Consider the following 16,897-nt stretch of genomic DNA (forward strand, 5'->3'; position numbering starts at 1 on the left):
TTTTTGCATCCAAGAATAGTCATTGGAAGAGTGCGTAATATTGTCATTTGGTGATCTATTTTCTTTGCTACTCATTTCACCTGCTGATGCCTAGATTTTACCATTCTTTGCTGTAATTCAGGGACTCTACTGAAGGAGGGATTAATTCCTTATTACAAATAAAAAATACAACACAATTTATCTTTCAAATACAAAATATTTTTCCTTGTTTATTTATATATTTTACATTATACTGCACACTTTGAGCATGTTTTGATCATGCATTTCACTGATACGTCTACACATTCAATGAAGTTAAACTTGGGACTATTGACAGAAGAGTAGTGGAGAAAAAAAAAATTCATTAAATTTGAATTATTTAGAGCCTTTTCTCTAATACTCACTAAGCAATAGTTGGGAAAGAAAAGAAGAAGGTACATATGTCACCAATACTTTAATAGACAAGATTGGAAGGAAATAAAATAAACAGTGTTATTACATTACTAAGACAGTAGAGAGAGGATAACATTGACTGTCCTTCCTTTTGTGCTTGGGTATATTTGTATCTTGAAATGACTTTTTGCATCCCCTCTTCATTTTATCCTGTCATTATAGTTTATGTTAGGTGTACCCTTATGGCCTATATCAATCAAATTATATACTATCACATTCAGTAGCTATCTATGAAACTGTGCAAACACGAATAAAAGCTGTGTTTTAAGATGTACCACTGTCACGTATAACCTTCAGTCTGCAACTAAACACAGAATTGCAAAGTGATTATTTGTATAGCTTCAATACACTTATGTTATTTAAAAAAAAGTTATTACTATAGTTACAGTCAACACCAATTCATTTCAGACACTGAGCTAAATGGTTTGTTATGGTTATAACAGAAATATACACTGATGTTCAAAATTAACACAACAAATGACAATTCATGATTTAATCATACAAACTGTCAATAGATGTCTGTACAACTGTGTTCTGCACAGAAGGTAGCATTTGGTCAATGGAAAATGATGCCAACAATGGCACCTGTTGGTTCCAGGTACTGCCAGAGCCACAATTACTATGTGCACAGTCACAGACACTGCAGTATGACACAGAGAAGATCCCCACCAGGCTCTCTGCAGTGGAGGGCCATAGGAAGAATGGAAGGAGGGCAGTCACTAACTCATGGGGCCTGCTGACTTAACATGAATCATTCTGTTGTTTCTTGGATGTGGCAACAGCTTATAGAGACTTAAACTGTATCCCCGAGAGGGCAGGGCCAGCCGTGTGTGACATCAGACAGAGAGGACTGTTATTTGGTGGTAAGGGCAAGACAATACTGCCTTAGTACTGCACAGCAACTGGCATCAGACCTCGTAGCATCCACTGGACATGTTGTATCAAGGAAAACAATGTAGATGAGGCCTCCACCAGAGTGACATTTAGTCAGAGACCTGCTGCATGTGTGCTTTTAACATGTCTTCACAGAAGGAATGTCTAGATTGGAGTTGTCAACATGCCACCTGGACAGTTGAAAAGTGGGCTGATGTGCTATGTACAGACGAGTCCCAGTTTAGTATGGAGAGCAATTCTTGAGGGATTCACATCTGAAGGGAATGTGGAATATGATTTTGAGACCCAGACATTGTAGAAAGAGACTGATATCTAGGAGAATCACCAATCAAACACCTCTTCATGAAATTGTATGGGTGAATCGGAAAGGTTTAGCTGCTGTCAGGTACCATGACGAGTCTTAGGATCTCATGTACAGTTGTTGTGAGGTGCTGTGCACCCAGACTTCATATTGGTGGACAATACTGCTCGAACTCATAGGGAATGAATGGTTGATGTTTTCTTGGAAATGGAAGATCTGTACTCATGGTGTCTGCTCCCTTTCCCAATTTGAATCCTATAGAGCATCTCTGGGATACACTAGGGACACAGGTTGCATCACATCAACATCCACCAGCCACTCTTCAAGACTTAAGAGTAGCTCTGCAGGAAGAATGGGCATTATTGCCTCAACATGACACTGATGACATTATTCACAACATGCGCCATTGTTGTCAGGCCTTTATTGCTGTCAGAGGTGGTCACACGCCACGATGAGCACGTTAACCAGTTGTTGCAATGTGTGTGCAAATCTGTTAAGTTAGAAAAAATGAAGAAAATTCTCATCTACTGTTAATTAGGTTGCAGTTGTTCACATTCTGTATTCTTTACACAGTTTCTACTTTGCTATCAGCTGTTTGTACTGTTTTGTGGCAAAATAAACACAACCTTGCAACTTTTCCATTTGTTGCTTTAATTTTGGATACCAGTGTACATTCCCCATAACTGATTTTGTGTAAATATTGTCAATTTGTTAATCTATAACACACATGTCTAAAAACTTAACTGTAATGTATATATTATGTACTTTTCCTTGTTATATAAATGACTAATTTTAAACAACATTTAGGAGTCAGATTGGGCTTCCAACAATATCAACAATACATTTTTAAAATATATCATACTGGAAACATTAAAGAATTATATGCTGCTTTCTGTTTCCCATCCCCATGAAAGCATCATTGAGTATCAATATAATTACTTTGGCACTTCTTCCTGAGCCACTATAGGCTTCTTTTCATTGGTAGTAATATCTTTTGCACTTGGGGCAATTTTAATTTGTGATAGTACCACTGGATTGATTTGCTGTGTGTTATATGTAGATCCCCATTTAATCTTACCAGCTTCTGATGAAGTCATCAGGATAGAATATGAGCTTGCATGATCACTTTCTTTGCTGTGATGAATGCCATAAAGAAAATAGACCAGTAGACCTGAAATGTGAATAAATCATTAACCTTAGAGCCAGCACTGTTTGTTCGCAAGTAGAGGCACATTAATAATCTAAACTGAAAGGTTAAAATTCAATATCAGGCAAAAAATCAAGGACAAGAACAAATAAGAATGGGTTTCCATTATTATTATACAGCTATAAGTTGGCAGTGTTCACACACACACACACACACAGGTCAAAACCCTGTCATTCAAAAATGCTTATTTTCCTCTCTACTAGTTATGCATTTTGTATTTTCTTACCTGCCTTTTTCTCCTAACTCAGAAATGATACATTGGTAAGATAGACACACTAAATCTCTATTGTTTATGGCAGATTAATGCTGTGTACTCAATTGTGCCTCAGACCTGTATCCTCCCGTTACACAGCTACTACCTAGGCATGCCTGACAACTCAACTTATGGCTTCTGTCTTTTAGTACCTCTTTCTTTGTAATCTCCACAAAGGCTTTTCTGTAGACCTCTTATGTGCTGGACTAACACCTCTGAGGCATTGGATGTTGTGGGAAATGGCTTAGCTATTGTCCAGGGACAGCTTTCAGAAAGAGTCTTGAGTATATACTAATATGAAACTTTTCTGGATGACTGAACAACAATGCTCATTAAAAAAAATGCAGGTAATTAAGTAAACCATTATTACATCTTACTCACTTCAGTTGTTTGATGCAGTTTTGAAAAATCTGCCTGTACCTACTTACCTTCCTAGCAATAGATCAATAGATTGTTAAGCTTTTCAATTTGAATATCATAACAGCATTCAAAAAGCATTTGTGGCAGAGTTGATTAGGAAAAAATATCCCCTTTTCTGTGGCTGTCTCAAGACTGCTGATTGTAAAAATCATGAAATTTTGCTTGGGGAAATGAGATATTGTGATATCTGTGGTGCCTCACTTATGTGAATGGAGTTGTATGTGATTGCAATCAATTGGATGTCATGAAGGTGACTTGCATTCTCCTAACTAGTTATCAAACTGGAAAAAGAAAAGTAGCATTGTAAAGTGGAATCTGAGTCACGTCTTCTTTCTGACAAATCTCCACATCATCAAGAGATGAATACTAGGTTAAAAGGTAGAGTGAAAAAAAAAATGACCTAGCTGGGATTTGATTCTGCAACCTTTCAATTACTAGCCAAGTGCTCTACCAGTAAACTATCAACCAGATTTAAATGTGGTCATGCTTTCTGTTAACTCAAAGCACTGCTGCTCTCTCAAGTTATGGCCACTGTTCAGTAGGTGGCAGTGATATCATTTTCACAACTGAACTTTAATTCATTGTAAGTCAGACAATATGTACAAATTGTTTACAGATTATATACCAAAACCTTTTGGAGGTGACTTCCGTTTATGAATAGAGAAAAGAGATAGAAAATGTGCATCAGTGATTATAAGTATAGTTCATTTTCTAACATCAATTTCTAATGCTAGTTTCTCTTAATGTAGTATCAGGTAAAAAGAACTCATCTCTCACAGGGTGACTTTTTGCTCACTGTCAGCTCATGTACTCGGCCATGCTATAGAATTTTTCTTCCATTACAAACTTTTTTAGGGTTTCATGGAAAATCCTATCAGTTTTGAGGTTTTGTAATTCTCTTGGAAATCTTTTATTAACTTGATTCCAGAGTATTTAGCTCCTTTTTTGAAAATTTGAAGTCTATGTGGAAAGTGCTGCAATTGGCTTCTGTTCCTTGCATTATGGGGACAAATAGTGTCATTGGTCACCAGTTTTGAGGGATATTGTATCGCAGTTCCAGTGGTCTTAAATATATACAGTGATGGAAATGTCAAACTATTAAGATCGTTGAAACAATTTCTATAAGATTGTTTCTGCCCCTTTTTCAATATAATTCAAATAGCTTTCTTCTGTAGTTCATTCCTGTCATGGTTTAGTTTCCCCATGCTGTGATTCCATATTGCACATATGGTTCAAAAAGTCCATGATAGGCAGTGCACAGAAGGTCTTGATAAGAATACTGACCCAGCTGTTTCAATACAAATAACACTGTTCTTAACTTATTGGAAACAGTGTTTATCTTCTGGCTCCAATTTAGCTCACTGTCTATCACTATATCTAAAAACTGAACTGAAGTAACTTCTTCCAGTCCTTTTTCATTTAGAAAACTCCCATGTTCTCTCCTTTTTGTTTATTGTTGAAAATTGTGTACAAATTTTTTAAATTATTATTAACTCACTTTCTGTTAGAAATTATGTTGCTTTGTCGACTGATATGAAAGTGTTTTTCTCAAGTGCTTCAGAACTGTTGGAAACATTGAGCATAGTCATATTATCTGCATACAGTATCTTTATTTTCACATGCATTTGTATTATTGCTGTGATGGTACTGCGAACGGCTGAAAGCAAGGGGAAACTACAGCCGTAATCTTTCCCGAGGGCATGCAGCTTTACTGTATCGTTAAATGATGATAGCGTCCTCTTGGGCAAAATATTCCGGAGGTAAAATAGTCCCCCATTCGGATCTCCGGGCGGGGACTACTTAGGAGGACATCGTTATCAGGAGAAAGAAAACTGGCGTTCTACGGATCAGAGCGTGGAATGTCAGATCCCTTAATCGGGCAGGTAGGTTAGAAAATTTAAAAAGGGAAATGGATAGGTTAAAGTTAGATATAGTAGGAATTAGTGAAGTTCGATGGCAGGAGGAACAACTTTTGGTCAGGCAAATACAGGGTTATAAATACAAAATCAAATAGGGGTAATGCAGGAGTCGGTTTAATAATGAATAAAAAAAATAGGAGTGCGGGTAAGCTACTACAAACAGCATAGTGAATGCATTATTGTGGCCTAGATAGACACGAAGCCCACGTCTACTACAGTAGTACAAGTTTATATGCCAACTAGCTCTGCAGATGACGAACAAATTGAAGAAATGTATGATGAAATAAAAGAAATTATTCAGATAGTGAAGGGATATCAAAATTTAATAGTCATGGGTGACTGGGATTCAGTAGTAGGTAAAGGGAGAGAAGGAAACATAGTAGGTGAATATGGATTGGCTGTAAGAAATGAAAGAGGAAGCTGCCTGGTAGAATTTTGCACAGAGCACAACTTAATCATAGCTATCACTTGGTTCAAGAATCATAAAAGAAGGTTGTATACATGGAAGAAGCCTGGAGATACTGACAGGTTTCAGATAGATTATATAATGGTAAGACAGAGATTTAGGAACCAGGTTTTAAATTGTAAGACATTTTCAGGGGCAGATGTGAACTCTGACCACAATATATTGGTTATGAACTGCAGATTGAAACTGAAGAAACTACAAAAAGGTGGGATTTAAGGAGATGGGACCTGGATAAACTGAAAGAACCAGAGGTTGTACAGAGTTTCAGGGAGAGCATAAGGGAACAATTGACAGGAATGGGGGAAAGAAATACAGTAGAAGAAGAATGGGTAGCTCTGAGGGATGTAGTAGCGAAGGCAGCAGAGGATCAAGTAGGTAAAAAGACGAGGGCTAATAGAAATCCTTGGGTAACAGAAGAAATATTGAATTTAATTGATGAAAGGAGAAAATATAAAAATGCAGTAAATGAAGCAGGCAAAAAGGAATACAAAGGTCTCAAAAATGAGATCGACAGGAAGTGCAAAATGGCTAAGCAGGGATGGCTAGAGGACAAATGTAAGGATGTAGAGGCTTGTCTCACTAGGGGTAAGATAGATACTGCCTACAGGAAAATTGAAGAGACCTTTGGAGAGAAGAGAACCACTTGTATGAATATCAAGAGCTCAGATGGCAACCCAGTTCTAAGCAAAGAAGGGAAGGCAGAAAGGTGGAAGGAGTATATAGAGGGATTATACAAGGGCGATGTACTTGAGGACAATATTATGGAAATGGAAGAGGATGTAGATGAAGATGAAATGGAAGATACGATACTGCGTGAAGAGTTTGACAGAGCACTGAAAGACCTGAGTCAAAACAAGGCCCCGGGAGTAGACATCATTCCATTAGAACTACTGACGGCCTTTGGAGAGCCAGTCCTGACAAAACTCTACCATCTGGTGAGCAAGATGTATGAGATAGGCAAAATACCCTCAGACTTCAAGAAGAATATAATAATTCCAATCCCAAAGAAAGCAGGTGTTGACAGATGTGAAAATTACCGAACAATCAGTTTAATAAGTCACGGATGCAAAATACTGACACGAATTCTTTACAGACAAATGGAAAAACTGGTAGAAGCCGACCTCGGGGAAGATCAGTTTGGATTCCGTAGAAATATTGGAACATGTGAGGCAATGCTGACCCTATGTCTTATCTTGGAAGCTAGATTAAGGAAAGGCAAACCTATGTTTCTAGCATTTGTAGACTTAGAGAAAGCTTTTGACAATGTTGACTGGAATACTCTCTTTCAAATTCTGAAGGTGACAGGGGTAAAATACATGGAGCGAAAGGCTATTTATAATTTGTACAGAAACCAGATGGCTGTTATAAGAGGCGAGGGACATGAAAGGGAAGCAGTGGTCGGGAAGGGAGTGAGACAGGGTTGTAGCCTATCCCTGATGTTATTCAATCTGTATATTGAGCAAGCAGTAAAGGAAACAAAAGAAAAATTCGGAGTAGGTATTAAAATCCATGGAGAAGAAATAAAAACTTTGAGGTTCGCTGATGACATTGTAATTCTGCCAGAGACAGCAAAGGACTTGGAGGAGCAGTTGAACGGAATGGATAGTGTCATGAAAGGAGGGTACAAGATGAACATCAACAAAAGCAAAACGAGGATAATGGAATGTAGTCGAATTAAGTTGGGTGATGCTGAGGGAATTAGATTAGGAAATGAGACACTTAACATAGTAAAGGAGTTTTGCTATTTGGGGAGCAAAATAACTGATGATGGTCGAACTAGAGAGGATATAAAATGTAGACTGGCAATGGCAAGGAAAGCGTTTCTGAAGAAGAGAAATTTGTTAACATCGAGTATAGATTTAAGTGTCAGGAAGTCGTTTCTGAAAGTATTAGTATGGAGTGTAGCCATGTATGGAAGTGAAACATGGACGATAACTAGTTTTGACAAGAAGAGAATAGAAGCTTTCGAAATGTGGTGCTACAGAAGAATGCTGAAGATTAGATGGGTAGATCATATAACTAATGAGGAGGTATAGAATAGGATTGGGGAGAAGAGGAGCTTGTGGCACAACTTGACTAGAAGAAGGGAAACGTTGGTAGGACATGTTCTGAGGCATCAGGGGATCACCAATTTAGTATTGGAGGGCAGCGTGGAGGGTAATAATCATAGAGGGAGACCAAGAGATGAATACACTAAACAGATTCAGAAGGATGTAGGTTGCAATAGGTACTGGGAGATGAAGAAGCTTGCACAGGATAGAGTAGCATGGAGAGCTGCATCAAACCAGTCTCAGGACTGAAGACCACAACAACATTGTATTATTTACAAAGAAATTGAAGAGGACAGGTCGCATTACAGATCCTTGAGGTATGCTATACATAATGCTCCTAACTTCTGGTCTGTATAAGTTGTTCATGATTTCATATTACTTCCTGATACTGAGATATGATGTTACCCAGTCTGCTGCACATCCATGAAGACTAGTATTCTCTAGTTTCTTTACTAGGATTGAAAGATTAATTGTGTCAAACACCTTGGATAGGTCAAGAAAAACTCCAGAGATTGCAATCCTGTTCTCCAAGGCCTGTATAAGAAATTCTTTTAATGTTTCAACTTCTCTTTTCATTGATTTACATATCTGGCACCTGTACTACTCTGAAGTTACTATATCATTCTTTTCCAGGTAAGCACCTAGTCTGTTTAGTATAAGCATTTCTAATATTGTGGAGAATACTAAATATACTGGTCTGTAATTGTTAGGATTGGCATCTTTTCCCCTTTTTGTATACAGGCACTACTTTAATTAATTTAGGTTGATCAGGAAATACTCCTTTTTGGAATGAACAGATGACAGTATCCAATAGAGGTGCAATTATTTCTGCTGTCAAATTCACATCAATCATACAGGTTCACATTAATGTTAAAAAAAAAAACAACTTTGCAATTACAAAATGATTACATTGATTTACAAGTTCTTAACATGATATTGATCATTAGACGATAAACCCTGACATCCAGTTGGACAAGATCAAATTAAATGAGTGTATTGATACACTGAAGAAATACTCAGCTTAGACTGCTTTGTACTGAAAACTGTCTATTTCCACAATGACTTCTGGAAATAATGTTTTTTCACATTTTGCATTTATTGATTCCCTTACATCTAGCAGAGTAATCTTCTGGGGCAAATCAGCTAACCTCAATAATGTAATTATTGTGCAAAAATAATCATCAAGAGTATTATGGGGAATAGAGATTAGATTAGATTAGATTATTTTTTCATTCCATAGATCCGTACTGAGGAGCTCCTCATGGATGTGGAACATGTAAATTATTTTTTTAAATTTTTTTTTAAAGCTGAAATAACAATACTAATAGTATGAATATATACATACATTATTTGTTTCTATTAAAAAATTCGTCAATGGAGTAGAATGAGTTGGCCACTAGTAAGTCTTTCAGGCTCCTTTTAAACTGATCTTTATTTGTAACTAAATTTTTTATGTTTGCTGGCAAATTATTGAAGATGAGAGTTCCTGAGTAGTGGACCCCTTTTTGAACTAAAGTAAGTGCTTTTAAGTCCTTGTGCAGATCATTTTTGTTCCTGGTATTGTATGTATGAACTGAGCTGTTTGTTGGAAAAAGAGATACATTATTTAGGACAAATTTCATTAAGGAGTAAATATACTGAGAGGCAGTAGTTAGTATACTCAGTTCTTTGAAGAGGTTTCTACAGGAGGTCCGTGAATTTACTCTACAAATAATACGTATTACATGCTTTTGGACTCTGAAAACTTTTGTTTGACTTGAAGAGTTACCCAAAAATATTATCCCATATGACATTATGGAATGAAAGTAGGCAAAGTATGCAAGCTTTTTCATTTTTATGTCGCCTATGTCTGCTAACACTCGAATTGCAAATACAGATTTGTCAAGGCATTTCTGCAATTCTGTGGTGTGCTCCTCCCAACTGAATTTATTATCAAGTTGTAATCCCAGGAATTTAGGACTGTCAATCTCTTCTATCTCTAGACAGCCTGATTTCTTGCAGAGACCTCCTGCAGTATCTTGGAATTCTTACACTTACTTTACAATGCATTAGACTTCTGTAATACTAATAAGAAAATGGTAAAAAAACATATCAAAATTATCTGTGTCATACAAGACTGACATAAAAGATATAAAAGTATTCTCGTGTAGACTTCCTATTCCTGCATAGGGTACAAAGCAAAGCTCCATTTTCTGGACAAAAATTAACTTCCTATTCTCAGCCACATGTAAAGCTATTGAGTTCTGTAGCAAATTCAAAATTAAATTAGAAGTTTACCTCATTAGTCAGTATATCTGTTTGAATGTTTGGGTACTGAGTATGCGTATCTCCATGAGAACTGTAGGAAATGTTGCGCCCCTGCCACCCTGCCCTGTACTCATCCCCCCTCCCCACCACTCCTCCACTGGCTCCTAATTCTTACAGTACATATTAGCAGTTACCTTTCAACAATAATCAATATCTCCATGTCAACTGCTTGAATTAATATGTGAACGGTACCATGCAATGGAAAGAGGAGCATGTTTTTCCAAAGTAAAGACCTTTTGCTGATTTTAAAAGAAAGTGATCTGCAGCTCTTTTACGTCTAAATAGATTATGATGGGGATATTTAACTAGTAATGTAAGCACAATATCATTACTGGTATATACTGATGCTGATTGTAGAAGTAACTTAGTATACCTGTATTCCTGCAGCAATACATATTGTAAATCTTTCCAGAAACAAGAGGGTCTTCCAAAATGTGATCTATAATTAAATAGATGGAAAAAAGGAGCAGAGGACTTGCAAAAGGTGTTCTTTATTTGTTCCTGAAATTTTACAGTAAGCATCGATGGAAGACCATATGAAAGAGAAATTTTAACCAGGTCAACTGTTCTAAATAGTATGCAGAATATCACCACTGTCACCAGCAGTAGCAACAGTAGCAGTAATTGAGCTTCAGAGAATCATTGTATTACATTTGTAGATGTTTTTTTGTGCACTTGTTGTTTATACCAAATAATTTAATGTCTTATTTATATACAATACGTCCCAAATTTGAATCATGATTTGTCACATTTTTAATCTACGAGGATGTTTCAAATTAGCACACAGTCGACTGCACAGTGAAAATTAATTCTAGAAACAATCTCCTAGGTTTTGGCTAAACCATTTCTCTGTAATATCCTTTGTTCCTTGCTAGTCCTGCAAAGTGTACAGAATAATTTCCATGAAGATTGTTAAAGTAAGAGGCGAAGTACTGACGAAATTGAAGCTATGAGTTTTGCTTGGCTGCTCAGTTGATGAGCACTTGCTCATGACAGGCAAAGATGCCAGGTTTGAGTCTCGGCCTGGCATAAAATTTTCATTTGCTACAAAGTTTCAAATCAGCACACACTCTGCTGCAGATTGAAAATTCATTCAGTAAACCTGTAGCCATTAAGCTGTCCTGGAATATATTTAATGTCCCACACACATTGCAAATATTGTAGGATGGTATGCAAAAGTGTTTTGTAGACAGTCTTCTTTCCAGACTAACTGCAATTTTCCAGTATGTAGTCAAATAACTGAATTCTGCCATCTGCATTACCCATGACAGAGCCTATGTGACCATTTCCTTTCATATCCAAATAAACTGTTACATCTAGGTATTTTTAAGAGTTGACTGATTCCAACTGTGACTCACTGATATTATAGTCAAGAGATACTACTTTTCTGTGTTTCATGAAGGGCATAATATTACATTTCTAAACAGTTAATGCAAGTTGTCTATCTTTGCACTAATTTCAAAATTTATCAAGATCTGACTGGATAATTTTACAGATTATTTTAGATAGCTCTTCATTGTAGATAACTGTATTATATACAAAAAGTCTGAGATTACTAATAGTACTGTCTGTCAGGTCATGAACATACGATATGAACAGCAAGGATCCCAATAAACTTCCCTATGTCACACTTAAACTCACTTTTTGTCCAAGATGACCCATTATGTCCTCCTTACCAAGAAATTTCCAGTACACACAAATTTATATAAATAAATGACTGGACAGACAAGGTGGGTAGCAATTTAGGGCTGTTTGCTGATGACACTGTGGTGTATAGGAAGGTGTCATTGTTGAGTGACTCTAGGAGGATACAAAATGATTTAGACAGAATTTCTAGTTGGTGAGATTAATGATGGCTTCCTCTAAATGTATAAATATGTAAGTTAATGTGGGTGAGCAGGAGAAACATTCCTATAATATTTGAATAAAGCATTAGTAATACGCTGCTTGACATAGTCACACTCATTATAAACCTGTGTTTAACATTGCAAAGTGATATGAAATCAAATGAGCGTATAAGGCTGGTTGTAGGAAAGGTGAATGGTCAACTTCTTTTTATTGGGAGAGAGTTTGGGAAAGTGTAAAGGAGATGGCATACACAGAACTAGTCCTACCAATTCTTGAGTACTGCTCAAGTGTTTGGGATCTCCACCAAGTCAGATTAGAGGAAGACACTGGATGAGTTCAGAGCCATGCTGCTAGATTTGTTACAAGTAGGTTTGATCAGCACAGAAGTATTATACAAATGCTTCATGAACTCAAGTGGGAATCATTGGAACGAAGACAACATTCTTTCCATGGGGTGCTTTCCAGTTAATCTGGAGAACTGGCATTTGAGGCCAACTGCAGAATTATTCTACTGCTGCCAATGTAAATTTTACATCAGAGCTGCAAAGATGAGAGAAAGTAGGTCACATATGGAGGCATATAGTCATTTTTCCCTCATTCTGTTTGCGAATGGAACAAGAAAGGAAATGACTGGTAGTGGTATGTGGTACCAGAGCCAAGCACCATTTGGTGGCCAGCAGAATCTGTATGAAAATCAAACAATGGAAAGTTTGGGTTTAAATATCAACAATATTAGGAAAAGGATAGATTGCTACTCACAATAAAGTTGACACGTAGAGCTGCAGACAGGTGAAATGAAAACACTGTTACAGATTTAGCTTGAGGCCAAAGCTTACTTCATAAAATAAAATGCACACACATTCACACAAGCAATCACACCTCAAACACACACACGAATACTATCCCTGGCAGCTCTGGTAGGAATGCAATTGTCATGTTGGAATGGGGCCAAGACAGCAGGGTACAGGTGAAAGAAGAGAAGAGTGCTGTCTGGTAGAACATGCAGGGACTAGATTGTGGCATGACATGCCCGCCAGGTGTGGTGTATCAATCCTCATCGCAGGATGAGTGGTGGGTGATAATGTGTTTTGGTCACTTGAGGCAGATGGTCAATGTAGAAACTGGCCATCAGGCCTCACCGATTCATCCTGTGAGTGGGCAGGTGACTGCACCTTTAGCAGAGTCTGAGCAGGCATACCGGGGGGCGGGGGGGGGGGGGGGGGTATTTGCTAGTTATTGGGAGCTCCAATGTTAGGTGCATTATATTGCCCCTTAGGAAACTGGAAAGAAAGCCAATGTGCACTTGGTTTGTCTGCTGGGCAGCCTCACCCAAGATGTGGAGGAGGCCTTACCTGTAACTATTGAGCATGCAGGGTGCACTTGTCTGCAAGTTGTGGCTCATGTCATCACCAATTATGCTTGTTGCTTGGATTGTGAGACCATCCTAAGTTCATACAAAAGCTAGAGGAGGTGGTGAAGGCTATTGGCCTTGCAAGTGGGGTGCAAGCAGAGCTCAAAATTTGCAGAATTGTTCACAGAGTTGAACAGGGTCCTTTGTTTCAGAGCCACATGGAGGATCTTTGCTAAAGCTTTGTTGACTCTGTGACAGTCTTGGCTGCAGATTTCTGGATCTGCATTATTATCTGGCACGTTGTAGGACTCCTCTTGATAAATCAGATGTACACTACACAAAGGAAACAATTTCTCAGATAGCAGATTACTTATAGAGTGGAGATAGGGGTTTTTAGGCTAGGCAGTAGCTTGAGGTACTCTGATGAAGGGTTGCCATTCGACACACAGATAGGGAAATCAGACCATGTTCAGAGTAAATATGCTTTAACTGTCAAAAATTTGTCAGTAAATTGTTAAAATATTTGTAACAAAGTTCACAAATTTTCTATGGTCCAGGAAATTTCTCCTGCTGAAATTATTTTTGGGACTGAGAGCTGGCTGAAATCCAAAGTGGAAGGCTGTCAGATATTTAGCAAGTCATGCAATGTTTGTTGGAAAGGCAGATTAGACACTATAGGAAGGGTAGTGTAGATTGCAGTTGACAAAAATACTGTCTCTATTGAGGTTGAATTTGAGTATGACAGTGAAGTTACCTGGATGGGTATAACAGTTCTAGGTAAAATCAAGTTAACTGTTGGACATTTTTACTGGCCATATGATTTCAGAACCATTTAAAGTAAGACTACAGTCAGTAGAGCAGAAATATCCAGATCATGAAATACTAGTTGGAGGTGACTTTAACCTCCCAACTGCAGACTTGGAGTTATGAACAGACAGTCTAGTGAAGTACTTTTTAATGCATTTTCTAAAACTCACCTTGAGCAGCTAAGTTTTAGAACTTATAGCTACAAACATGCCTGACTGTATGATTGCAGAGACAGGCATTAGTGATCAAGATGTCATCATAGTGATGAAGGTGACAAAATTTAATAAATCAATCAAGAAGGCTAGGAGAGTGTGTTTGCTGGAAAGGGCAGATCAGCAGTTGTTAGTATCCCACTGAGACAATGAAATGACACCATTTAGTACCAGTACAATGGACGTAGAGGAGTTGTGGGCAAAGTTTAAACGGACTGTAAAATGTGCACTTGAGAAGTATGTGATGAGTAAGCAGACTAAGGATGGGAAAGGTCTGCAGTGGTTTAACAACAACATTCAGAAAATGGTGTGGAAGCAAAGACTGCTGCACTCTTGGTTCAAAAGAGAATGCACAAATGATGATAAGCAAAAGTTAGTAGAGATTCTTGCATTTGTCTGAAGGTTGATGCATGAAGCATACAACAACTGCCAGCATCACACCTCAAGAAGAGATCTTGCCAAGAACCCAAGAAAATTCTGGTCCTATGTAAAATCAGTAAAGTATAAAAGGCATCATTGATCAGTCTGGTGTGTCAGGTAGAAGACAGCAAAAGGTGAGCTGAATTTTTAAATTTTGCATTTAAGAAATCTGTCATAGAGGAGAATCATATAAACATACCATTGTTTGATCATCGCACAGACTCCTGTAAGGAATGCATGGGAGTAGGCATCCACAGCATAAAGAAACAATGGAAATAGTTGAAAACAAGTGAGTTACCAAGTCCAGATGGAATCACTGTTCAGTTATACAAAGAATATTCTACAGTACTGGGCCTTTACTTTGCTTGTATTTATCACAAATCTATTTCCCAACCAAAAGTCCCAAGCAACCGGAAAAAAGTGCAATGACTCCTGTACACAAGATAGAAGAACAGATCTGAAAAATTAGAGATCAATATCCTTAACATAAGTTTGCTGCAGTATTCTTGAACATATTCTGAGTTTGAATACAATAAATTTACTGCTTCTATCCACAGATTAGCATGGTTTTAGAAAGGATTGATTGTGTGAAACTCGGCTTCCCTTTTCTCACATGATGTGTTGGAAACTATGGATGAAGGGCAACAGGCAGAGTCCATATCCTTGGATTTCTGAAAAGCATTTGACATGGAACTCCCTGCAGACTGTTAAACTATTGACGAAGGTACCAGCAATGGAATAGGTACCCAAACATGTAAATGGCTCAAAGACTTCTTAAGTAATAGAACTCAATATCTCGTCCTCAATGGAGAGTTTGCATCAGAGACAAGGGTATCATCAGAGTGCCCCTGGGAAGTGTGATAGAACTGCTATCATCCTGTATATACATAAATGATCTGATGGACAGGGTGAGCAGCACTCTGCAACAGTTTGCTGATGATCCTGTCATATACAGGAAAGTTTCATTATTGATGACTATAGGAAACACAGGATGACCTAGAATTTCTAATTGGTGTGATGAATGGCAGCTACCTCTAAATGTAGAAAAATGTAAGTCAGTTCAGATTGTGATTAAGCAAGCTGAGTATAATCTGCATTTTCATAAAAGAGAAAGGTTGGCCCTCAGTTTTAAAGTAAGGACACCAGATCTAACTTTGTGCCTAATTTTTATATATGTCATTGATTTTCTAATATATTTTGGTTATTAATAGTTAGTATCTTTCATTATAGGGCAAAATCAGTAATTGTTTCATAAGTTACATTCTGTTGTTGATGCATAAACAAACATAAATTCTGTACTAATTGTAAACATTTGGAAGATGAAATGCTTTTATTCTTAGAGTATCTATTTGGCTCTAGTTGGAGACATGTTAACAAAACCAGCCCTTAGTTATTTCCAAAGTAATTAACATTTTTGTCAAAAGTATTGTTTACATAATAATATTTGTTAATTTCATGATTAAAACAAATAATTTGGCTTAACCCTTGTAGTAGGAGAAAATATTAAGAAGATGGAATTTTTGATGTATTCATTTGATTTAATGAGTTAAGTTTTAATTGTAATTTCTGTAAATTTAACTTTAAACAATATGTAGTTTCAGTATCTATTATTGTGATGATGTATAAGGGCCTGATTTTTGGTCACGAGACAGTCAGTCCACGGCTGAGTTGCAGACGAAGAACCTGTGTTGGTTAGAATGACAACAATGCGTCGACTTAACAGTGTAGTAAGTGTTAGACAATTAGATCGTGTGTCGTAACAGTGACAGTGTCTGCTCCATATGTACCTTTCTATTCTTCAAGAACTGTGAACTTTGTGGTTAGGCTTTTACTGCTTGTAGGTTTCAACAGTAAACTATTGTAGCAGTATGTGGATGGTTCACCTGCTAACTAATAATGAGGCTTATAGGAAGTTAGAACAATAGTGCACTGGCCATATATAACTGTGTATTATTGGGGGGTTGTGAAAATTGATAGTAAAAGACTATGAAACACAACTGTGCATCTGT

The 16,897-nt window shown here is 37.3% G+C and overlaps 1 protein-coding gene across 2 annotated transcripts in view; it reads right to left on the reverse strand.

The window, feature by feature from the left end:
- Positions 1 to 210: 210 nt before the first annotated feature.
- The window catches only part of LOC126251487 (cationic amino acid transporter 4), a 217,610-nt gene continuing 200,923 nt past the window's right edge, over positions 211 to 16,897 (reverse strand). For both annotated transcript variants that reach the window (XM_049951942.1, XM_049951943.1), the window contains one exon: positions 211 to 2,798. In XM_049951942.1, the coding sequence (XP_049807899.1) occupies positions 2,563 to 2,798 (236 nt within the window). In that variant the 3' untranslated portion in view covers positions 211 to 2,562. The remainder of the gene's footprint in view (positions 2,799 to 16,897) is intronic.

The sequence above is a fragment of the Schistocerca nitens genome, chromosome 4 (assembly GCF_023898315.1).
Source record: "Schistocerca nitens isolate TAMUIC-IGC-003100 chromosome 4, iqSchNite1.1, whole genome shotgun sequence".
NCBI lineage: Eukaryota > Metazoa > Arthropoda > Insecta > Orthoptera > Acrididae > Schistocerca > Schistocerca nitens.